This window comes from Spea bombifrons, chromosome 9 (genome assembly GCF_027358695.1).
Source record: "Spea bombifrons isolate aSpeBom1 chromosome 9, aSpeBom1.2.pri, whole genome shotgun sequence".
Classification (NCBI taxonomy): domain Eukaryota; kingdom Metazoa; phylum Chordata; class Amphibia; order Anura; family Pelobatidae; genus Spea; species Spea bombifrons.
The window spans coordinates 17,032,345-17,055,091 of NC_071095.1; the positions used below are offsets into that span (position 1 = coordinate 17,032,345).

General features: G+C 53.4%; 2 protein-coding genes across 3 annotated transcripts; both read left to right on the forward strand.

The window, feature by feature from the left end:
* Window positions 1-386: 386 nt before the first annotated feature.
* Window positions 387-8,773, forward strand: PI4KB (phosphatidylinositol 4-kinase beta). 2 transcript variants are annotated; one of them, XM_053474776.1, is made up of 11 exons: window positions 387-1,321; window positions 3,233-3,277; window positions 4,914-5,141; window positions 5,283-5,510; window positions 5,652-5,761; window positions 6,163-6,267; window positions 6,655-6,778; window positions 6,988-7,253; window positions 7,483-7,615; window positions 7,728-7,848; window positions 8,079-8,773. In XM_053474776.1, exons 1-11 carry the CDS (start codon window positions 407-409, stop codon window positions 8,258-8,260), a joined length of 2,457 nt encoding a protein of 818 aa, XP_053330751.1. In that variant the 5' UTR covers window positions 387-406; the 3' UTR covers window positions 8,261-8,773. The 2 variants fall into 2 exon arrangements, with proteins under 2 accessions (XP_053330751.1, XP_053330752.1); XM_053474777.1 differs by lacking the exon at window positions 3,233-3,277.
* A 719-nt stretch (window positions 8,774-9,492) lies between these two features.
* On the forward strand, window positions 9,493-22,653 carry LOC128504643 (unconventional myosin-Ie-like). The gene is made up of 28 exons (XM_053474774.1): window positions 9,493-9,581; window positions 11,614-11,751; window positions 11,951-12,040; window positions 12,488-12,582; window positions 12,665-12,752; window positions 12,898-12,987; window positions 13,128-13,259; window positions 13,578-13,712; window positions 13,821-13,953; window positions 14,033-14,229; window positions 14,618-14,698; window positions 14,795-14,881; window positions 15,042-15,128; window positions 15,218-15,385; window positions 15,476-15,561; window positions 15,692-15,773; window positions 15,866-15,972; window positions 16,061-16,159; window positions 16,249-16,393; window positions 16,493-16,607; window positions 16,698-16,867; window positions 19,866-20,011; window positions 20,264-20,410; window positions 20,674-20,831; window positions 20,935-20,997; window positions 21,214-21,406; window positions 21,866-22,047; window positions 22,287-22,653. The coding sequence occupies exons 1-28, from the start codon at window positions 9,579-9,581 to the stop codon at window positions 22,361-22,363; spliced, it is 3,294 nt and encodes a 1,097-aa protein (XP_053330749.1). The 5' UTR covers window positions 9,493-9,578; the 3' UTR covers window positions 22,364-22,653.
* The last annotated feature ends 94 nt before the right edge of the window (window positions 22,654-22,747 follow it).

The following is a 22,747-nucleotide window of genomic DNA, read 5'->3' on the forward strand; positions in this document are numbered from 1 at the left end:
GTAATGCTTCTGTAAGTGATCTTTCCTGTAGCATCTCCTCCTGTTCTTTCACACCAGGTTTAGGGGTGAATCTGGACCGCGAGAGCCTTGAGATGCCGTTGGCCCCCACCTTACCTTCCAGTCTCCTGTACAGACGCAACATGGGAGGCAGATCCTGCAGATGTTTGTGAGCTGTGTACGTGTGGTTTCCGAACTAGACACGTATTGCCACACTGTAAACGTAAGTCTATAACTCCGTGTTCCAGACCCTTCGATTCGGTGTAGTCTCTTGGCACCTGAGACCCCCTTATTTGGATTTTATTTTTCCTCTATCCCCTTTCCACCTTCTGTTCCCGTAATGTACCGAAGGACCGCCTGTACTTATCTTGTATGTTTTCCAGCCTAGCGTTGAGGACTGATCGTCGGGATGGCGGACACCATGGTGGAACCAGCACTGGTGAAAAACGACCAAGCTGTGGCCCTGCACGGTAACAGCGGCCCGCTCTGTGTGATCACAGAGGGGGTGGCGGAGGTGTCTCTCGTCATAGACCCTGACGTGGCCCAGAAAGCTTGTCAGGAAGTGTTGGAGAAGGTCAAGCTCATGCATGGCTCTTCTTTGGAGAGCCTGGACAAGGTGGGTGGCAGTGATGAGGTAGACGGCGGGGAAGTTGCCGACGGATGCTCCCCTGTCCCACCAGGGCCATCGGCTCCTGCCGTCACCGGCTCAAAGATCACCGAGGAAGATGAGTCATTGATGGACGTTAATAGTGTGAAAAACGCCCGGCGAAAGCAGAAGAACAATTCTGCCAAACAGTCTTGGCTGTTGCGGCTGTTTGAGTGCAAGTTGTTTGACGTTTCCATGGCCATTTCGTACCTTTACAACTCCAAGGAGCCGGGCGTCCAGGCCTACATCGGCAACCGCCTGTTCTATTTCCGAAACGATGACGTGGACTTCTACCTGCCGCAGCTACTCAACATGTACATTCACATGGACGAGGACGTGGGAGACGCCATCAAGCCGTACGTGGTCCACCGCTGTCGGCAGAGCATCAACTTCTCGCTGCAATGTGCTTGGCTCCTGGGGGCCTACTCCTCCGACATGCACATCTCCACTCAGCGGCACTCACGGGGCACTAAACTGCGCAAGCTTATCCTCTCCGATGAGCTTAAGCCGGCGCACAAAAAACGGGAACTGGCACCACTTAGCTTGGCCCCGGACACTGGCTTATCTCCCTCCAAGAGGACTCATCAGAGGTCCAAGTCGGACGCGACGGTCAGCATCAGCCTCAGCAGCAACTTGAAGCGGACGGCCAGCAATCCGAAGGTGGAGAACGATGAAGAGGTAAGAGCGGCGAGTGTGATGGGGACTCGTGTGTTACCCTAACAGCAGGGGCTTGCCTGTTACATATAAAGTGTAACGGTGCCCGGGGGCCAAAGTTGCAGGTCTTATGGCCCCTAAACATGCGTAAGGTTATCGTTGGAGGTCACTAGTCCTGGCTGGATGCCGGTGTTGTCTACCTGTTTGGTTTATATAGGTCTTTGCTGCAGTAATCCACGTGGCTGTGTGTCCGTCCTGCGTGTGGAGGCTGTATGGTGCGTTGTGTGTGACTGGCGGCTTCCTCAAGGGCTTCCTGCCCGGTTACCCCTACTTGTTTGCGGGGACGCCGGGGACCCCGGCAGATAACGGACACGCAGTCAGCTTGTTCATTGTCTGTTGGGACAATGAGTGATTGAGGTTTCTTTCTGATGGCTTTTTCCCCGGTGCCCTCGTGCAGTCGTATGAATGGTGACAGTGTTGGGTTGGGGATAAGTGGAGAGAGATTTCCTGCGGTCTCTGTATTTCCTTGGACTGTCCAATTAGTGCCAGCCTCATCTTAACCCCTCATGTGCCGGTGGTAACTCATGGTCTAGGCCCTTCTTAATCCTGAGCTCTGCCTGTCTGGTCACAGGTTGATAAGCACGCACCCGACTATGCTGCCAGCTCCGTGCCACGGGCAACGTGTGGAGGGCAGGATTTGGCGCTGGGCAGGACTCGCTCTCAGTAACCCTGCAATGTTACACGTCGGGCGGGGAGGTATTGGGGTCAGAAGCGGGGGCATCTCATAAAAATGCCCCGGCTGTTTCCACCCCCTGCGTGGCTAATGGCAGGACGCTTCTGTATTGGATTGGGATAGCTTGTAATGTTGCTGGTGAGCAAAAGCTTGCATGTGCTACAAATGTACGTCTGTCCAGCCGTGCCGGCAGTGATGGGTTTCAGGGGCATCATGCGTTTGTCATAAGGAGCATAGAGGAGCTGAGTAACCGTTATACTCGCAGCCACAGATGGACCATGTCAGCTGACCGTGGCGTCACATGACACTCCATGGCTGAGGCACCCTACTTGGGGCAAACCCTGTGACCCCTTTGTATGTAAAGTGGTTTTGTTTTTTAGCGAGTTAGATCCACAGATGGCAGCTCACCACCTCCTGCAAGCTCAACGAAAGCTGCAGCGCTCTCTCCATTGCAGATCCATAGAATAATCTTTCAGGATGCCCTGTGTTGTAAGAGGAAAGTCGCCTCTCACTGCTTCTGTGCCTAGCTGGCAGCTTGCGTGGAACCCTGTTACATATTGTTAGTTAGCTGACGGTATTATTGGAGCGCACGCGTTGTAGGGAGCACTTCCTGTGCACGTCAGGCATCAGACCCTGCCGGGGTACGTTCTCATCGGTAGTTAAATGGCTAAAAGCTCCGATAGATCTGACCTGTGAAACCAAAGCTACAGCCCCCGGTGTGAGACGGAGCCATACGTACCAAGCTGTGTAACCCTATATCCCATGCGGCCGTATCTAGCTGTTCATGCAAGTGGCGAGGGCAGCCTCTGCCCACCTGCCCCAGCGTTTGAGTGACAGTCGGGGTGCCCCGAGCCCAATAGGAGCAGCCGGGGAACGTACTTCAAGATTCCATGTGAATTGGAGGTTTGGGGGGCTGCCCAGCCGGCAATTAACGCTTTGGAGTGGACAGCTCTGTGCAGCCGTTCAGCCAGGCTCTTTGTAAATCAGAATGCAGACGGAGTTGCCGCCGGGGCGTCCGGATCAATGTCTTATCAGAGCTGGCGCCCGTAGATAAAAGCTCAGCAGCTGAGACTTTGCCCCGCTGCCTCCGTCCGGGGTTGGGTGGGTAAAGGGTATCGTTGTGATATTGGTGGCTAAACCTCTGCCTTTTTCCCCCCTCTGCCCCTATCTGCCTTTACCTCCTGTCATTCCCTCTTTCCCAGGAGCTCTCGTCCAGTTCGGAAAGTCTCGATAGGTCCTTCTCCTCCGTAAGTGGCCAGTTTTGGTGTAGTTGGCTGGGGTCTTACTGGCTTCTCTATACGGCAGCAGCATTTCCTCTGCGGGGAATTCAGATGTTACCCCCCTCCATCACTCGGCCCCTGCATGTTCAAAGGTGGAGATGCCCATCACGCCGTATTCTGGCTGCTCTTGGGGCAGAGTATTTCAAGCAGGTGCCCTGCTGCATGGGGTTCTGTTTTGTTTGCTTTTAGCTATTTAGTCCAATATGGCTGCCTCGTGGCTATACACTGTGCTGGGGAAGCTATTAAGAGATTATGCCCCACCACCTGCACCCCACATTCTGCTGCCCCCACCCTATGCTATCACCTGCATGCAAGCTTGTGGGGAGGGGGCATCCTCGTATTAAAGGAAAACCTTCAACATGATCGGCAACTGACTGTGCCCACACGCGTGTAGAAGTAATGAGGAAAAGAGTGAGCCTGCGGGTAACTCTCCCCAACCTGCCTCCCTCAGCCGCCCCCTTCTAGTGTTTCTGGAGCCCACATTATATATATTCAGGGGCCAGCAGGACCGCTTGGTCATTTCCTTTTCCGCTATTAACATGTCTGATTCACGTTCAGTATGAACCTTTTCACGGTCAGTCGGTAAACGTGGAAGCTGAATGATTTTACCAATCCATACAAATAACCTTCAAAGTCTTGTGGCTCGGAAATCACGCGGAGCGATCCGCGTCTGAACAGGTCACGTGACCGGGCAGAGGAAATGCTGTTTCTTGTTGGAAATTTTATTTAATCAAATCCTAGAATTATAATTACCTTTTATTTTACATTTTGGATTTTTTTCCTCCTATGATTTATCTACAATCTGAATCATTTCTTTGTTTTCCCCTTTATTTTTATTCATGTTTGTGGTAAATTAACTTGTTTGTCTTTAAGGAGTCTGTAACTCAATGATGTCACAGCTAGAAACCGTGAAATCATACATTAATGCTATGGTGGCCCAGTTGGCTCGATTGCAGTGTACAGTGTGATAGTAAGACTCGGCTCCTCGGGGGCGGTCTCTCCCGTGGGCCAGGAAACTATTCCTGCTTCCAAACAATCTCTCTGAGACCCTCTTCTAAAGTCTTTGACCTGATGTCGAGGAAAGCCTTCTGGATCGGCTGAGAGTTATGATAGTCCTCTGTTACTGGCCCGGGCATGTGAAGGTGGCCTGGGTTCTGTGGGCATTAGAATAACCTGCTGGGTAGGGTTAGGCTGGTACAGGGGTGACGGCTCATCTCATTGCTGGAGGTTGCAGTTTGTGCTGGTTTTGCCCCAATAATGCGTTTTACCCCGAGCCGGTGCCTGAATTTGAATGCTTTTTTCTTTCGTAGGAGCAGCTAGTAGTGTCAGGAATACCAGCACAGCTAGGTGGCGCTGTTACATACAGGGGGCATCTAAGCTGCCATAGAGGGGCATTGGTCTGCAGGCCCATGCTATATCCTTGTTGGTGCAGACCGACGCTAGGGGGTATCTAGACACGTGAGTGCCGACGCGCGGCCCCTGCTCCGGCTTCCGTTCCCATTCAGCTTATGGACAGCCGTATGTGACGCTGGATGGTCAGGGGAGGCATACGAGTTTCAGGGCATCTTTATCTTCTTTAACACCTCTTCTTGATTCTTGGCAGCCGGTCCGGCTCGCTCCAGAGCGAGAGTTCATAAAGTCCCTGATGGCCATTGGGAAACGTCTGGCGACTCTCCCCACCAAGGAGCAGAAGACACAGAGGCTCATCTCTGAACTGTCCTTGCTCAACCACAAGCTGCCGGCACGCGTATGGCTACCCACCGCCAGCTTCGACCACCATGTGGTTCGCGTCCCTCACACTCAGGCCGTCGTGTTGAATTCCAAGGACAAGGTACTCTTTCTGGTGACGTCGAGGGTCTCGTTGAGGTGTAGTCTGTGTGATGGGGATAGGCTGGGCATGTGTTGGAGTCCTGTGTCTGCTGTGTCTTCAGTCCTGCTTTCTGTCGCCTCTCACTATCCACCCCTGCTCTAGGCACCTTATCTGATCTACGTGGAAGTCCTGGAGTGTGAGAACTTCGAGACCTCTGTAGTACCCATCCGGATCCCGGAGAACAGGATTCGCAGCACGCGCTCCGTGGAGAACCTGCCAGACTGTGGTATGACCCACGAGCAGAGAGCCAGCAGCTTTACTACGGTCCCAAATTACGATAATGACGACGAGGCCTGGTCTGTGGATGACATCGGAGAGCTACAGGTGGAGGTGAGCTCAGGGGAGCGAGTCGCGTAAAGCAGTCTCTGATCTGACGTGGGGGGTAGAGAGGGTCGCATGGCACCTGCGGTTGGACTGTGCGTGCGTATGTCTTCTGTGTGCGTCCTGACACGTCTGTCTGGCCTCTTCCAGCTGCCTGAACTCCACACCAACAGCTGTGACAACATTTCCCAATTCTCTGTGGACAGCATAACCAGCCAGGAGAGCAAGGAGCCGGTGTTCATAGCTGCCGGCGACATCCGGTGAGGACTTCCCGCTACCGTCCAGCTGGGGGGGGCTATGTCTCCAAATACTGAAGCAAACTGACTCGTAAGATTTAGGCAGTAACTCAAATTATTTCCTAGCCAGCCACGAGCGTTAAAAGGTGAGACGTCAGAGTCGGCTTCCTGCGCTCCAATAGCTCCTACCGCGGGCTCGTAGGTTTTGGGTGAGGTTGTGGGACCCTCAGATCAGAAAAAAGCTTTCAATTGCTAGAGTACAGGCTGTCTAAGAAAAATGCTGTCTAACGGGGTAAAAACCTGTCCGACCTCTGTGCTAGAGAAGGATTGCGGATATCGAAACTACTCTGAATTAACCGTGGAGGGGTAAATAGAGGAGACGTGCGCGGGTTGGTGAGAAGGGGCTGATGAATGTCTTCCTGTAGGAGGCGTCTGTCGGAGCAGCTGGCGCATACACCCACCACCTTCCGACGGGATCCGGAAGACCCCTCTGCTGTAGCCCTAAAGGAGCCATGGCAAGAGAAAGTCAGGTGAGGTGCGGGGTCGTCTCTGTCCGCTCTGAGCCTGCTGTCCGCTCTGAGCTTTAAATGCATTGTGCGCCCCGTGACGTGAAGAATAGCTCTGCCCCTCTGGTACCGCAGTCAGGTGGGTCTGGCATAAGAAATGGATGCTGCAGGAATCAGCAGAAGCTTCACACCTGCCCCGTGGGTCATGATTTTGTGTGCAATTGCCCCAAGCTCGTTAAGTCTGTGCGAGTGGAGTGCACCGGATTCGGGGTGGGATGTCTCTTCACCGACATGCAAGCTAGGAAGTTTTTTAGGGTCTCGTAACGGTTTAAGAGGTGGCTGGGATTCGGGTCGTCGTGGCATGATGTTGTGCCGGGCTGGTACCATGTCTATGCACCTTACTCTTTACAGGAGGATCAGAGAAGGCTCCCCGTACGGTCACTTTCCAAACTGGAGGCTCCTGTCAGTCATCGTCAAATGTGGGGACGACCTGCGCCAGGAGCTGCTGGCCTACCAGGTCCTCAAACAGCTGCAGGTGAGCATGACTGGCCGGGCAGGGGGGAGCTCCCTCTGCTGGCTACCTGCGGCACTGCCTGGCCGGGGGGCTCCCTCTGCTGGCTACCTGCAGCACTGCAGGGCTCCCTCTGCTGGCTACCTATTGCCAAGAAATGGCCACCTTCTATCTCTGCTGTGAACTGTAGCTGTCCAGTGCATTGACTGTATTCCCGCTCCCCTTTTACTCAGTCCGTCTGGGAAAGCGAGCGCGTCCCGCTGTGGATCCGGCCCTACAAGATCCTGGTGATTTCGGCGGACAGTGGGATGATCGAGCCGGTGGTAAATACGGTGTCCATACACCAGGTGAAGAAGCAGTCGCAGCTCTCCCTGCTGGATTACTTCGTCCAGGAGCACGGCAGCTACACCACCGAGGCGTTCCTCACGGCGCAGCGCAACTTCGTGCAGAGCTGTGCCGGGTACTGCCTGGTCTGCTACCTGCTGCAGGTGAAGGACAGGTACGTGGGCCGACGGGCGGGAGGAGAAGACTGGCTTAAGGGTGCAGTTCCACTTGGACTAACGTGCTCGCCCTCTCCAGCATTTTGAAAGTTACCTTTGGCAGATTTGCCATTTTATTCCCTCTAAATGTTAATTCGCGTCGGTTATACATGCGTTAAATTCAGCATAACGGGTGGGCCGGCAGCTTTAACTTGTGAGGCAGACCTCACAGCTGCTCTTCCTCCCCAGGCACAACGGGAACATCCTGCTGGACTCCGAGGGGCACATCATACACATAGACTTCGGCTTCATCCTGTCCAGCTCCCCCCGGAACCTTGGCTTCGAGACGTCTGCCTTCAAGCTGACGTCTGAGTTTGTGGACGTAAGTGCTGAGCAGGTTTACTGGGACGATGGATCATCCGGGGGGCCGATATCGTGGGGCCGAGGGCGATAGCGCTAGAAGGCCCGGGGCGTGACGTGTTATTTCTCCCCAGGTGATGGGAGGTCTGAACGGCGACATGTTTAATTACTACAAGATGCTGATGCTGCAGGGACTGATCGCTGCTCGCAAACACATGGACAGGGTGGTCCAGGTCGTGGAGATCATGCAGCAAGGTACGTGAGTTTGGGTTCTTCCCCTGGAGCTGTTGGCCGGTACGCCGTTTTATCACGGTTCTCCTTTAAGCTCTTGTGATGTTTCGCCGGAAGCGTCACCCGGCGCTGGCAGCCCATGGCCCAAACATTTCAGGATCGTGGTGCTGCTCTAGACTCTGAGCAGGGGTGGCTCGTAGGGGCCGCTAGGAACTGTTCTCGGTAGTCACCGGCTCCTCTCCCTCCTCCTGCAGGCTCGCAGCTGCCATGCTTCCACGGCTCCAGCACCATACGCAACCTCAAGGAACGGTTCCACATGAACATGACGGAGGAACAGCTCCAGGTCCTGGTGGATCAGATGGTGGACGGCAGCATGAGATCCATTACCACCAAGCTCTACGACGGCTTCCAGTACCTGACCAACGGCATCATGTGAGCGGGGGGCCGCCGTCTGACCGGGACGGCTTACCCCCTGCTCCGGCGCAGAGACTCGGAAGGACACGCTCTCACCAAACTTTATTTTCATGACAGATGGCAGAGAAGGGACAATTTGTGGCCCCGTGGAGACATTTCTAACCATTTGGGGCTTCGCGGGGCTGACCTCATGGGGTCAAAGCCCCTCATTCAGTATTTCCGCTAAAATCAGTGTTCAGCGCGTCCAAAAAAACTCTCCCCACCGGACAGGTTTTTGTTTTTTTATCCTCTGCCCTTGGTCGGAGAGGCACAATTATTCCCGCTCGTGGATCTCTCCATTTGCGTTAAGAGATTGCAAGTTGAATTTGGGGTCCAGGAGATGGAGGGGCTGCGCGACTGTCTGCTACATGGGTGGCCACCTGGAGAACGAGCCGCGGGGTTCTGCGGCCATTAAAAACTGTCCATTAATACCCCTACTTTATTGCCCCCTCCATTACTTTCCCTGCTAGCCAGTGTATCACTTGTTCACTTCTCTTGCTGTCTTTCACCTTTTTTTTTTTTTTTTTTTCTTCGTCCAGAGCCCTTGCCCAATGGGGGGGGGGGTGTCATCTTGGTAGAACAGGGGTTAAACCACTTTGATGTGATTGGCTAAAACCCCTCAATATTATTGGCACTTTTTTTATCTTTTAATTGAAATGCTTTTATTCGTGGAAGAATCGGCGGTCCCTGCGGGTCGGACAGGTTGTATCCCTGCTGTAGTGGGGGCATTAACACCACAGATGTGCCGCTCCTGTTTATGGTGTGGGGGGGGGGGACTTTTAAAAAAGACAATGCTTTTATGTCTACTTTCTATTAAAATGAAATAATCCAGTTCGGCTTCTGTCTCTTGTGATGTGTACGGAGAGGCATCGGGGAACATCTGCCCCGTATGTACAGGGGCATCACTGATGGCACTGCGGGGGGCCGGAGCCTCTGACGGGTCAGGCTTGCAGCATTTGGTTTGTTTCTTCTGCTATACATTCACAGCTTGTGTAGTAGGCCATGCACAGCGACACTTTGCCACCTCTGAGGCAGCAGGTAGTTAAGGGGTAAATCGCCCCCTCGTGTTTCTGTGCCTGGAGCAGCTAATTACCCCCAGGCCTCAGGGCTGTAGCAGTATAAACCGGGTGCAGTACCCCGTGCGGCCGCCAGGAGCCGCTGTGACACGCTCACCTGTGGGATCCGCCCAGGTGCTGCGGCGAGGGGCGTGTCCGAAGTTCCCTGGGAGTGAGCGGGAGCCGGCAGTGGGGCCCAACGGAGGAGAGCCCGAGCCACCTGAGGAGAGCAGCGGCGGAAGCAGAATGGTGAGACGGCTTCAACTGAGGCACATTTTACTTGGAGCAACTGGTTTAGTGTAGGCTTTGCATTGGGGGAGGCACTGGTTTGGTGTAGGCTTTGCACTGGGGGGGCCGCACTGGTTTAGTGTAGGCTTTGCACTGGGGGGGCACTAGGAGGCACTGGTTTAGTGTAGGCTTTGGACTGGGGGGGGGCCGCACTGGTTTGGTGTAGGCTTTGCACTGGGGGGGGCACTAGGAGGCACTGGTTTGGTGTAGGCTTTGCACTGGGGGGGCGCACTGGTTTGGTGTAGGCTTTGCACTGGGGGGGCACTAGGAGGCACTGGTTTGGTGTAGGCTTTGCACTGGGGGGGTGGGGGGACACTAGGAGGCGCTGGTTTGGTTTAAGCTTTGTACTGGGAGGCACTGGTTAGCCTGTATGGGGTGCTGTCAGTGTGAAATGTTTGAGGGCCCCAAATTACCCCCATGTGTGCCCATTAGCATTGGCTGGGGTTGGGGAGCTGCCCCGGGCAGGTGGGGCCGGCATGTAAATCATGAGGGGGCTTTGACTATCTGACTCTATCGCTCTAACCCTTTGAGCTCCAGAGAGCTGAGTGAAACTCTTCCAAGTGTTCTATTTATGAAGCTGCTGCCCAGCAGGAGTGGTAATACTACTACACCAAGGGAGCGAGTGATAATGGGGTAGCTCTCCCCTCACGCCTGTGTTGCACGGTCCATGCCATAAACATGCAGAAAGTCCCTCAACTGGTTAGACTGGAACCAGCAAGGGGCAACAGTGGTCTGGGAGAAAGTGCCCCTGTGTGTTGGTATGTAAATGAGTCTGTGTCCTCCTGATGCAGCCAGGGGGTTAATGTACACATTAAATTATAGGGGGGGGGTTATAAAATGCACATTATGGGGGGCTGATGTACACATAATGGGGGTTGAAAATATTTACATTATGGGGGTAATTCATTGTACAGCGCTGTGGAATAGGATGGCGTTATATAAAGCAATAAATATATACATTAGAGATCTCGCTCCTGTCAGGATCTGTTGTGTGCTCCTGTTTGTCTGTGTCCCCCCCCCCCCCGTCTGTGCATCCAGCCCTGCCCCAGGTGCCCCCATAGGTGTCGGGCTGTGTTGTGGCCTGCATGGGGGGCTGAGACGTACCATGTGACGGGAGGGGGGAGGAGACTGGGTGCGGCCCGGGACTGACTCAGGTAACATTCCTGGCACGTTTAACCCCTTTGTGTCTGATGCACGGGGCTACTTCGTGGGCCGGTGCGCCGTCTCCGTTCGAGCAAAATAAGGGAGTGCTAATGCCCCGGCTGGCCCTCTGTGGAGATACCGGTCTGGGGCAGAAGCGCTTTTGTGTTTTTTGTTTTAGCATTACGGAAGTAATTGCCCTCAAGTTGGGGTGGATTCCAACATGACAATGTCTTATGACCTCCTGTTGCCCTAGATGTAAGCTCGATGGATTAGTCTGTCCACGACACCTGGGCTTGGGGCCGAGGTGTAAACTCTGCGCGGGTCCGGTGGTGGGGTGATGCGTGGTGCTGTGTGAAGTAATAAGCCCCCCGCGGTGACCAAAAGGAGAGAATTTCCCGATGTAAATGTTTATAAGTTCTTACCCTGTTGCTGGGCCCTCATCAAGAGTTAACTGTGGCCCCGGTATCCCCCCACAAGCTCGTTACATTTATTTATAAAGCACCGGCCGATTCCACAGCGCTGTTACATTCGTTACAACAATTTATAAACACATACGATAACACGTACAATAACACGTACAATAACACGTACAATAACACATACAATAACACGTACAATAACACATACAATAACGAACTGGTGCAAAGGAGAAGAGGGCCCTGCTCCCGGGAGCTTACAATCTAGTCGGTGGTTGAGGGGAGTGAGACGATAGGACGGCTTGGATGGGGATGAGTTGATCTGGTTGCGATGATGTGTTGAAGCTTTTTGTTCCGATGGCTCTGATTAGGATGATGGTTGGGGGCACTGTAAAGCAATGTTGTACGATTCCCTTCTCTCTCTCTCTCCACAGGGCAGTAAGGAGCGTTACCATTGGCAGGCGCAGAATGTGCGGCAGAGCGGCGTGGACGACATGGTGCTTCTCTCCAAGATCACGGAAGAAGCCATCGTGGATAACCTGAAGAAGCGTTACATGGACGATTATATTTTTGTATCCTTGTGTGGCGGCTTACAAACAACCTGAGGGGTATATAAGGGGCTGGGGGGGGGGCATTCAGTTGGTGATGTCATACAGCAGAACACGTGGCTTCAGACATGCCGTATAGTTTTAGGGGTCACATGTGGCCCACGGGCCGCCGGTTGGACACTTGACCAGTCTTCAAGCGTGTTTGATCCTCAACGCCTCTCAGACATACATCGGCCCGGTGCTGATATCTGTTAACCCTTTCAAACAGCTGCCATACTTTACAGAGCGGGAGATTGAGCTGTACCAGGGAGCGGTGAGTCCCTCCTGCCCTTTCAGCCTTGGTGGGGTGATGATGATGTCACACCGGTGAGATCATACCCAGTGTCGTAAAGACGGTATCTTTAAGGGAAAGTTTTTGAGAGAGTGTCGGCAAAAACCATATTGCTTCCTGCATGTTTTGCAAGCAAACACGTGTGTGCAGTGTACGGTGGGTCATGTGTAGATGATTCAGGGCGATCCTAATTCTGAAGTCACTAGACAGAGAGGGTCATGGGAGGAGAGTCAGGAGGGGGCTGGAAGTGAGTCAGGAGTCACACCTGGTGCACGATTCTGCCAGCTCAGTGCTGTCGCTCGGTGGACCTTTGCAGTACTGCAGCTTGTTAGCTGATTATCTTTTCACTCACAGAGAAGTTTAGTAAATGTGCAGATGTTACCCTCCATCGGGGATTTCTCGATAACCTCTCTTGGTTGCCCTCCGCAGGCTCAGTATGAGAACCCGCCGCACATATACGCTTTGGCCGACAACGTGTACCGCAACATGCTAATAGACAGCGAGAACCAGTGCGTGATAATCAGGTGAGGTGCTGCTTCTGGCGCTGTTGGGGTAGTGGCAGCAGGGAGCGGGGGATCACTAACTCAGATGTTGTGTTTCCTACAGCGGCGAGAGTGGAGCAGGAAAGACGGTGGCTGCCAAATATATCATGGGGTACATCTCGAAGGTGTCCGGCGGGGGCGCCAAGGTTCAGGTACGGGCAACATCTACTTTACCTGTGAACCGTGTACTATACAGGGCAATAAATCTGTATGACACGCATGTCACAGGCTGTGGGGGAGACGCGTTGGTTTGAAAGCACCACAATTCACTTTAATTGTTTTCCCCCACGTTCTCAGCATGTGAAAGACATTATCCTGAAGTCCAATCCGCTCCTGGAGGCTTTTGGGAACGCCAAGACCGTCAGGAACAACAATTCCAGCAGATTTGTGAGTTGACTTTTTGGCCAGCGCTATCGCCAACCGTATCCTACAGTTGGTGCCCCAGCTCGATTTTTGGTTTGAGTTTGTAGCGAGTGAGGCCCAGGCCGGATGTACAGTAAGTCGCACTTTGTTCCGTGTCACTGCAGGGAAAGTACTTTGAGATTCAGTTCAGCCGGGGCGGAGAGCCGGATGGAGGGAAGATTTCCAACTTCCTGCTGGAGAAGTCACGAGTTGTGAACCAGAACACAGGGGAGCGAAATTTCCACATATTCTACCAGGTGAGACTCTGGAACCGACTAGCGGGGCGGGCTGGCGGCGGGGTCTGGTCCTTCTCCCTGGCGGCTGGGTCTGGTCCTTCTCCCTGGCGGCGGGCGGGGTCTGGTCCTTCTCCCTGGCGGCGGGCGGGGTCTGGTCCTTCTCCCTGGCGGCGGGCGGGGTCTGGTCCTTCTCCCTGGCGGCGGGCGGGGTCTGGTCCTTCTCCCTGGCGGCGGGGTCTGGTCCTTCTCCCTGGCGGCGGGGTCTGGTCCTTCTCCCTGGCGGCGGGGTCTGGTCTGCGATCTACAGGCCCTTGGTAAATACTGTATGTGATCTTGCAGCTGCTGGAAGGAGCTACCGACGAGGATCGGGAGAATCTTGGAATCACAACCCCAGATTATTACTTCTATCTCAACCAATCTGCCGTTTACCACGTGGATGATGTGAGCGATAAGGAGGAATTCGCAGAAACTATGGTGAGAACTGACCCCGCCATCTGCCTCTGCCCCACTATGGCTTCTCTGCCCCTCCTGCCCTGTGGTGGCTGCCTTGTGTGCTCATCCCAGTGCTCTCTGTCCCTCCAGGCCGCCATGGAAGTGGTGGGACTTCCCTTCGATGCTCAGGCCTACGTGCTGCAGATAGTGGCTGGAATCCTCCACTTGGGAAACATTGCCTTCAGAGAGAGCGGCAATTACGCCGTGGTGGAGAGCAGAGACTGTGAGTGAAGGGGTGGGGGGGAGCGGGACCCTCTGGGTGATTTCACATGTGACCCCAATCTGCCTGTCCCTTCTGCTAGTCCTGGCGTTTCCTGCATACCTGCTTGGCATTGACCAGGACCGGCTGCAGGAGAAGTTAACGAGCCGTAAGATGGACAGTAAATGGGGTGGGAAGTCGGAGGTGATTGACGTCACATTGAACGTGGAGCAGGCGTGTTTTACCCGTGACGCTCTCACCAAAGCGCTGTACACTCGCCTCTTTGACTACTTGGTAGAGGTGAGAGCCGTTTGTGTCCCCGACCTGCCTACCCATCCATCCACCTCTTGTGTTTTCTGTTGCATCTCTGTATGTTTTCAAGACCCACGGACAGACCGTCTGTCCGTGAAATACCCCGGCCCGTCTGTCCGTGGCGTGGCCCGTCTGTCCGTGGCGTGGCCCGTCTGTCCGTGGCGTGGCCCGTCTGTCCGTGAAATACCCCGGCCCGTCTGTCGGTGAAATACCCCGGCCCGTCTGTCGGTGAAATACCCCGGCCCGTCTGTCGGTGAAATACCCCGGCCCGTCTGTCGGTGAAATACCCCGGCCCGTCTGTCCGTGGCATAGCCCGTCTCTTTCTCTCTGTTCGTTGTGCTGCTCACTGCCTGTCTGACCACGGTCTCTTCTTCAGGCCATTAATAAAGCGATGAGGAAAGACAAGGAGGAGTATAACATCGGGGTGCTGGATATATACGGCTTTGAAATATTCCAGGTATCTTCACTTGTTTGGGGGTAACTCCGGACTGCGGGTGTGATGGGGGGGTAGGACAATGTTTTCACCGAAACTTTACTTTCTTTTCCTTTTCAGAAAAATGGATTTGAACAATTCTGTATAAACTTTGTTAATGAAAAACTACAGCAGATCTTCATAGAGCTGACTCTGAAAGCTGAGCAGGTGAGAGGGGCAACGGGCTTGTGCGGGGCAGCATGAGGGGTCTCTGTTTGTAGCCTCTTCCTGGGGCAGGATAGGGGGTCTCTTTGGTGTGTTAAGTCTCTGGGGCAGGTTAAGGGGTCTCTTTGGGGTGAGATGTCTCTGACCCTTTGATCTCTTGCAGGAGGAGTATGTACAGGAAGGCATTTGCTGGACTCCGATAGATTATTTTAATAATAAAATTGTGTGCGATCTGATAGAGAATAAAGTGGTGAGTTTTAGTAACAGGCTTATAAAATCATGGGGACGACGTTGTCTTCATTACTTCTTTATAAAGGCAATTCCTCCCTCTTCGTGTAGAACCCCCCAGGGATAATGAGTATCTTGGATGACGTGTGTGCTACGATGCATGCGAAAGGTGAGGGTGCCGACCAGACCCTGCTCCAGAAGCTCCAGTCGGCCATTGGTGGCCACGAACATTTCAACAGCTGGAACAAAGGGTTTATCGTCCACCATTACGCGGGAAAGGTATGGGGTGGGTATAACGTATGACCTGCAGGCTTGGTTTTGTTTGCACCCTGTCGCTGCAGCTTCTCTCGTCTCCTCCTCCCGGTTTAGGTGTCGTACGACGCTAATGGATTCTGCGAGAGGAACCGGGATGTTCTCTTTCCTGACCTGATCGAGCTGATGCAGAGCAGTGAAATGTGAGGTTCCCTTCTTTCCCCCCGAAACCCACCTCCCGACCCGCTCGGCGTGCTCTCCCTGTCTGTACCCCTAACATGAGACACCGGTCACCCCAAGCACCCAGACTTACGGGGTTTCTGCTTCTTATAGACCTTTCATCCGAGAGCGCTTCCCCGAAAACCTCAGCGCGGATAAAAAAGGCCGCCCCAGCACCGCCAGCTCCAAGATAAAGGTGGGAGTTTGAGGAGGAAATGTGAGCTGATTATGGGAACCTGCTCTCCACTTGGTAGCCACTGATTTTAAATGCAAGCCTTTCTGTTCTAGAAACAAGCTAATGATCTTGTGCAGACCCTGATGAAGTGCACCCCCCACTACATCCGCTGCATCAAGCCCAACGAGTCCAAGAAGCCACGCGACTGGGAGGAGAGCAGGTACAGTGTGTGTATGGGGGGGTCCCAGGTATGTAATGGGGTTGGGAGCTGCTATAACGCTGTGCCCTCTGCCTTCTATTCTGTTCAGGGTAAAGCACCAGGTTGAGTATCTTGGACTGCGAGAGAATATCCGCGTGCGGCGGGCAGGGTATGCCTATCGGAGAATCTTCCGGAAATTCCTGAACAGGTGCGTTCAATATGTGTCAGGTAGGGTAGGGGGTCACGAGAGTGTGTACTTGTGTAGCAGCGATTTTTCGTTCTCTGCCGCCTTGCCAGGTATGCCATACTGACGCGGGAGTCCTGGCCGGAGTGGAGGGGGGATGAGAAGGCCGGAGTTCTGCATCTCCTGAGATCAGTAAACATGGACTCTGATCAATACCAGCTGGGAAAGAGCAAAGTGTTTATAAAAGCCCCGGAGTCTGTGAGTATCTTAATGCATATGGGGTTTGGGGGGTCCCTGGCGGAGGTGCCAGTGGGTTTGGGGGCTCCTTGGCGTATTTCTCAATGCGGTTTCCTGCAGCTCTTTCTGTTGGAGGAGATGCGGGAAAGGAAGTATGACGGCTTTGCGCGTGTGATTCAGAAGGCCTGGCGCAAACACACCGCGGTTCGCAAGTACATCCGAATGCGGGAGGAAGGTGAGGGGGAAAATGGGTGAGCTGGAGGCAGGGCGTGGGGGCCGTAAGATGGGATCAAAAAAATAATCGTCCTTCTCTCCCCTCCCTCAGCCTCCAACGTCGTGCTCAACAAGAAGGAGCGACGCCGCAACAGCATCAACCGCAACTTTGTGGGTGATTATATCGGGATGGACGGACACCCCGAGCTTCAGCAGTTTGTGGGGCGCAGGGAGAGGATCGATTTCACGGAGACTGTGGTGAAATATGACCGCAGGTTCAAGGTGAGAGCCGAGTGACTCCACCGATACGTGGCTGGGGTCACCAAAAGGCGGGAGGTAATCCTTTTCACTCATTTTTCAATGTTTTTTGCGATGCTTTTCTTTAATATGGATGTAACCTTTTCTCTAGTCAGTCCCAGTAGCACAGAAGATGGCTCTGCTAACCGGGTAGGGAAGGAAAAAATAAGACCCCCAGAACCCTTTTTCCTGCCCCATTCTGGGTGGGCGTGCAGTTATTTTTTCGGAGCTTCTATCCACGCCTGCCTGGGTCGTTCCGTGGGGAGGATCGTTCTCCGGGGCAGGGGCATCTGTTTATCGGATCCCAGGGGATCATTTTGTCTTGGACGGACCCTAGCGCTACTTGCAAGCAGCCACAGCCGGGGATTCAGGTGGCTTCCTCGGCGTGGCGTGCGCGGACGGGCTGTTTCCGGAGGAGGGCGTCGGAGGCCGACGTCCACGGGCAGCAGATGCAGCCATAAAGAATCATTTCATGGACTCTGGCCGGGTTTTTCCCCCACATTGCGGCTATTACCGGTCCATTTATTGTTTGCTGCAGTTGCCTGCTGACACCCTGGTGTATGTTTTTGGTACCTTAGCCCAAGTAGGTTTAAGGTTAATATTCGCTTCCCGCATGCTCTTTATTTTATTTGCTTTATTAACCTTTTCCTGTCCCTTTCTGTCAGGATGTCCTCAGATAACAAGTTAACCGGGGAGTCCCCAGTTGATGGGAAAGCACCTCTAAAACTAAGCATCTCGCATGCAGGAATTGTAAGGGATTGCTTGGGCTGTCTTAAGCCTCTTGCTGTTTACAGAACCAGGAGAGAAGATTTGGATTCAGAGAAAGAATGGTTGTTGGATCCTTGGTCTCCTGAGGAGGAGGTCTCTGAAGAGGTCTCTCTTTCTGATGGAAGAGGTAAATTGGTAGGAGCTGTGAGAGCTATGCTGGACCTAGAGGAAGAGAAGCTGGATCTTGTTCTTTCAGGGGTCCTTTAAGAAGTCTAGGACCTTTCCAGTACTTAAGGCTCTGAAGGCCATCATTGCAGATCAGTGGAAGTGAAGTGTCTCTAGAAGAATGTGAAGCCTCTTCCAGTTCCCAGAAGACTTTTATCTGAGCTATGCATAGCTCCCAAGATTGATGCACCAGTGACAAGGGCCGCCAGACGCTCGGCTATCACTTCCATTCCCCTGACCTGGTGGACAGGAGCGTGGAAGGGGCAGATAAGAGGACATTCAAAACCTCTGCAGCTAGAGGACATCTTGGGAGGTGCAGGCGAGGAAGGTATCGTCTGGAGCATCTCGGACGTCAAGGGCGCTGCTGACTTTCTCTGTGACGCAGCATTGGAATCCAGAATATTTTCAGACTCGTTTGCCTGGTCTTAAGAAACCAATGTTCCAGTCTGAGACTACTAGTGTGCCTTCTGGGCCTCGCCTGGGTTCTTCTACTACATGTCTACCCTCTAGAATTGTATCCTGTAGTCCTGGGATCGGTCTGTTCCTTCTCCACCAGACGTATGTGCTTCTCAGATGGTGGCTGCTGAGGACAAAATTGAGAATGGGACTAACTTGGACCGAACCTGCTTGAAGGTCCCAAGAAGGGCTATGGTTGATGCAAGAGAAGTGCTTACACCTAAGTATGTTGGAACGCCTAGCTGTCTGGAAAACCCTTCAGTCTTGGCAGAGAAGAATACGAGTCGTGACGGTTTTAAACAAGCAGGGAGGCACGAAGGGTGACCAATTAGAGGGGGAACTTCTACAGAGAGAAGGGAGATGGGACAAGGAGAATCTGTCCCACTTGGCCACTGTGTTCATTCGAGGGAAAGAAAATGTTACTGCAGACCTCCTCAGCGGGGGAGAAGTTATTCAAGGAGAATGGAGTCCGGACCTCTCTACCTTCCTTCGGATTACAGATGAATGGGGGTTTCCGGACATCAACCTTATGGCCACAGCAGTTAACAAGAAGTTGTATTGCTTCTACTCCGTTGGCAGCAGGCAATCCTCTACCCTCGATGCACCGCTCCCAGAGATGGGACTTTAACTTGGGCTGCATTTCTCCTCTTCTGCCTCATTTCCAGGGTTCTACGAAAGATCAAGAGACGTCTTGCTTCTACCAAGAGGATCTGGTACCCGGAGCTCGTCCGCCTGTCAGTGGAGAGTCCTAGAAGACTAGATCAAGCCAGAGCTGCTAGGACAGAGTCCTGTTATCCAGCCAGATCCTTCATACCTAAAGATGATAGCATGGCTTCTGAAAGGGAGAGAATAGTCCATTCAGGTCTCTCTGAAGGTTACTAAATCTACGATATGAGAAGACCTGGTGGCAGTTCCGCTCCTGGAGCTCCATCAGTCCCGGTGGCTGGATTACGTTCCCTTAAAACAAGGCTTAGGCTTCCTGCACGCCGAGTTTCTGCCAAGGGTATTTTCTCCTTTCCGCCTTGACCAAGTAATTGTAAGGCAGCTGGGGGATCCTGTTGACCAGATCTGCAGGGCTGCTGCACGGAGGTTCACACCTTCGAATCTCAAGGTCTCTTGCCGAAAATGTCTGAGTCCATGTTCTGAAGAAGAGTTTTGGAGGCCGTTGTTAATTGACCCTCCCTGTAAGATGTTATCTCCTGGGACTCGGAAACACTACATTCTTGCCTGGGATTTTCTTGTCACTTCCTGCTAGAATGTCACCTAATAACGAAGTTTTCTAGGTATTTTTATTATTCGCAGAGGGTAAGGGGGGATATGCAGAGCCGTCTCCCGTGCTACCGGTAAGTGACAAAGAAAATACATTCTCCGGTACGAATTGATAACTGGGTTCTGGTGCTCAGTTGCCCCCTCTTGTCTTGCTGTGGCCCTTTTGCCTCTGCCCTAATATTTAATTTGTCCACTCACAGACCATGAATGACTCCGCATGACACAGAGGCTGCTCCTTGACGCTACACCTTTTTAGTTAAAAATAAAAAAACAAAAAGCTCGTCCCACCGCTGTCACATGACAGACCTTGTCATTTTCTGATTAGACCCTGAAGCGTGATTTGATCCTGACGCCCAAGTTCCTGTATCTGATTGGTCGGGAGAAGGTGAAGCAGGGACCTGAGAAGGGTCAAATCAAAGAGGTAATGAAGCGGAAGATTGAGCTGCAGAATATCCAGTCTGTCTCTTTAAGGTGAGTGCGCCCCCCTGACGCGCCCTCGGCCCCCTGACGCGCCCTCGGCCCCCTGACCCGCCCTCGGCCCCCTGACGCGCCCTCGGCCCCCTGACGCGCCCTCGGCCCCCTGACGCGCCCTCGGCCCCCTGACGCGCCCTCGGCCCCCTGACGCGCCCTCGGCCCCCTGACGCGCCCTCGGCCCCCTGACGCGCCCTCGGCCCCCTGACGCGCCCTCGGCCCCCTGACGCGCCCTCGTCCTCTCCTCCACAGCTGCCTGCAGGATGACTTTGTCATTATACATGAAGCGCAGTACGACAGCGTCTTGGAGTTAGTCTTTAAGACGGAGTTCCTGAGCCTTCTGTACAAGCGCTACGAGGAGAGGACCCGCAAAAAACTGCCAATCAACTTCAGCAACCAGTACGTGTTTCTAGCGTGTCATTTTACCGGTGAGGTGGAGCGGCCCAGGCTGTGGTGATATTTTTGATGTTTGTTAAATGAATTTTTTTCCCCCTAGAGGCTATGTTTTGAGTTTAAGCTTCCTTGCAATAAGGAATATTCTTTCAGCCTCAGAGGGATGAACACTTAATATTTGTTTTATTTGTGCGCATGGGAGTGACTTCTCTATGGTGTCATCTCCTTTTGTTTTTGGCTCCTTCCGTTGATTTGTCCTTCTCTGCCAGGCTGGAGTTTAAGGTTAAGAAGGAAGGATGGACTCCTTGGGCATCAGCGGGAACACGGCAAATTAACTTCCAGACTGGAACAGGGGACGTGGCCCAAACAAAGATCAGCGGGAAACTGCTTGTGGTCATTATTGGGCCGGGACTACCCAAAAACTCACGTAAGTCGAGGGCCGGGTGATAAGACATGGCATCTCATGCTAGGACTGTGTGTTTACTGCGTTTCAAACAGCTGCTTCTCAATCCCTGTCACGTGTGTTTCAGGACCCACGAGGAAAGACCCCAGAAAAAGCCAATATCTGGATGGACAGCACCGCTACGCTACAGGTGAGAGATCAGTGTCCTCGAAACGCGCATGCGTGAGAATTCCAAATATCTGCCCTTTTATACACGTTCCGGCTTTTAAGTCTCTAGTTAAGGCACATGCAGCCGTGTGTCACCAAACCATGTATCACTACTATACTACAATACGGCTCGGCTACCACAAAGTCCGGGCCCCCACGATAATGGAATGATCTCAGCCTGCTTTTTACCCCCACTCAGGAAACCAGAAGCCAAATGGGGGCAATAAACTGAGTGCTCGCCCACCCATGGTCCAGAGAATGTCTTTCACATCACGACAGAGCAGCGTGGAGCAGCCCACGTTACCCAGGCAGGGTGCCAGCCCCCGCGCCAAAGTGCCGCCAGCACATGTGGACATGGACTTCATGAACGTGCCAGATAAAGGAGTAGCCGGGTGAGAACGTGGAGATGGGGCGTCCGGTCACAGGGTCAGCTCTATGCACTTCATACACTTGCTAATTGCTGAAGTGGCACCCATTACAAGTGGTGCACCATGCGCCGCACACGCTAAATCATGTCCTATGTTGGTTGTGGCGTGGGGTTGGAGGGCGAGAACTTGAGGACAGGATCGTGAAAAGATATGCTGGCTCTGCCTCAGCTCTCAGCTTCCGTGAGCCAAATTTATCAAACTAAAGATCCCTGATATCTACAAACAAAGCGCACGAGCCGTGAGTAGAAGTTACCAATGGAGGTGCTTTATGGCTTTCGATAGGATTGTAATAATGTGCTGGTGTCCCTGGTGCTTCCCCCTATAGGTTTATGGTGAGCATGGATACCAGGGGCCAAGGGTCTCCATTTGGTGACACGACATTCGCCCTTTTTTACGCTGCTGAAATGCAATTTCCCCCCCCAGTGTCCTCAGACGCCTTTCCAAGGAGATGAAACCTGCACCAGGAGGAGGCCGACCCAAACCTGCTCCAAAACCCAAGCCACAGCCAGCGCTCCCTCGCTGCCGGGCGCTCTACGCATACGATGCGCAGGACACGGACGAGCTGAGCTTCAACGCCAACGATGAGCTGGAGATTGTGAGAGAAGGTCAGTGGGTGAGATTGGGACGGGATGAGTTCACTGAACGCCTGCCGCGGTGGCCCCGGATACGTTAGGGACATTGCCCCTGGTGTGACGGCTCCAGCAAGTCCCAAGCACTCGATTGCTTCTCCTGCCCCAGCTTTACTATAACCGAAGAACCGTGTGGCGTGTACACAATGTGTGTCCTGCTGTATTTAATGCTATTTGGCTCGCTTTATGGTTAATACCTGAATTCCTCTTTCCAGATTCTTCCGGCTGGTGGCAGGGCCGGATTCGAGGGAAGCAAGGTCTGTTCCCTGGGAACTACGTGGAGAAGATCTGACTGCCGTGGACACCGGTGGGCGCAGCCCTGGGGAATGGGAGAATAACACCGCCACATCCATACGTTTGGCCACATCTGGCCCCGCGGACAGAGGGCTGCACACAGGGGCCTATGTACATACAGAAGCTGGTCCCCACTCCCCAGTTTCTACATCTGGATCTGTTTGATGGATCTGCTTCACCACCAACAGGACAGCGAACGTGGACTCGGTAAAACTGAACCTCGAGACATCGCAGAGGCCTTCAGCGTCACTCAGGACACCTTGTATGCGATGACAGAAGAGCTGCTCCAGCAACCATAACGACCGCGAGCGTCCGCGCTCTCTGCTCACCCCGTAATGCCCATGGCTTCGATGGGCTTTCATGCTGCTGTGAATTAACGTGC

Bases quoted from the DNA above. Each gene is read 5' to 3' on its own strand.
- PI4KB (XM_053474776.1), top strand. From the start codon at position 407: ATGGCGGACACCATGGTGGAACCAGCACTGGTGAAAAACGACCAAGCT. The intron at 3,278-4,913 runs GTAAGTGGCCAG...GATTCTTGGCAG, and splicing joins TCGATAGGTCCTTCTCCTCC to CCGGTCCGGCTCGCTCCAGA. The intron at 5,762-6,162 runs GTGAGGACTTCC...GTCTTCCTGTAG, and splicing joins ATAGCTGCCGGCGACATCCG to GAGGCGTCTGTCGGAGCAGC.
- LOC128504643 (XM_053474774.1), top strand. The intron at 15,973-16,060 runs GTACAGTGTGTG...TATTCTGTTCAG, and splicing joins CGCGACTGGGAGGAGAGCAG to GGTAAAGCACCAGGTTGAGT. The intron at 16,394-16,492 runs GTGAGTATCTTA...GGTTTCCTGCAG, and splicing joins TTATAAAAGCCCCGGAGTCT to CTCTTTCTGTTGGAGGAGAT.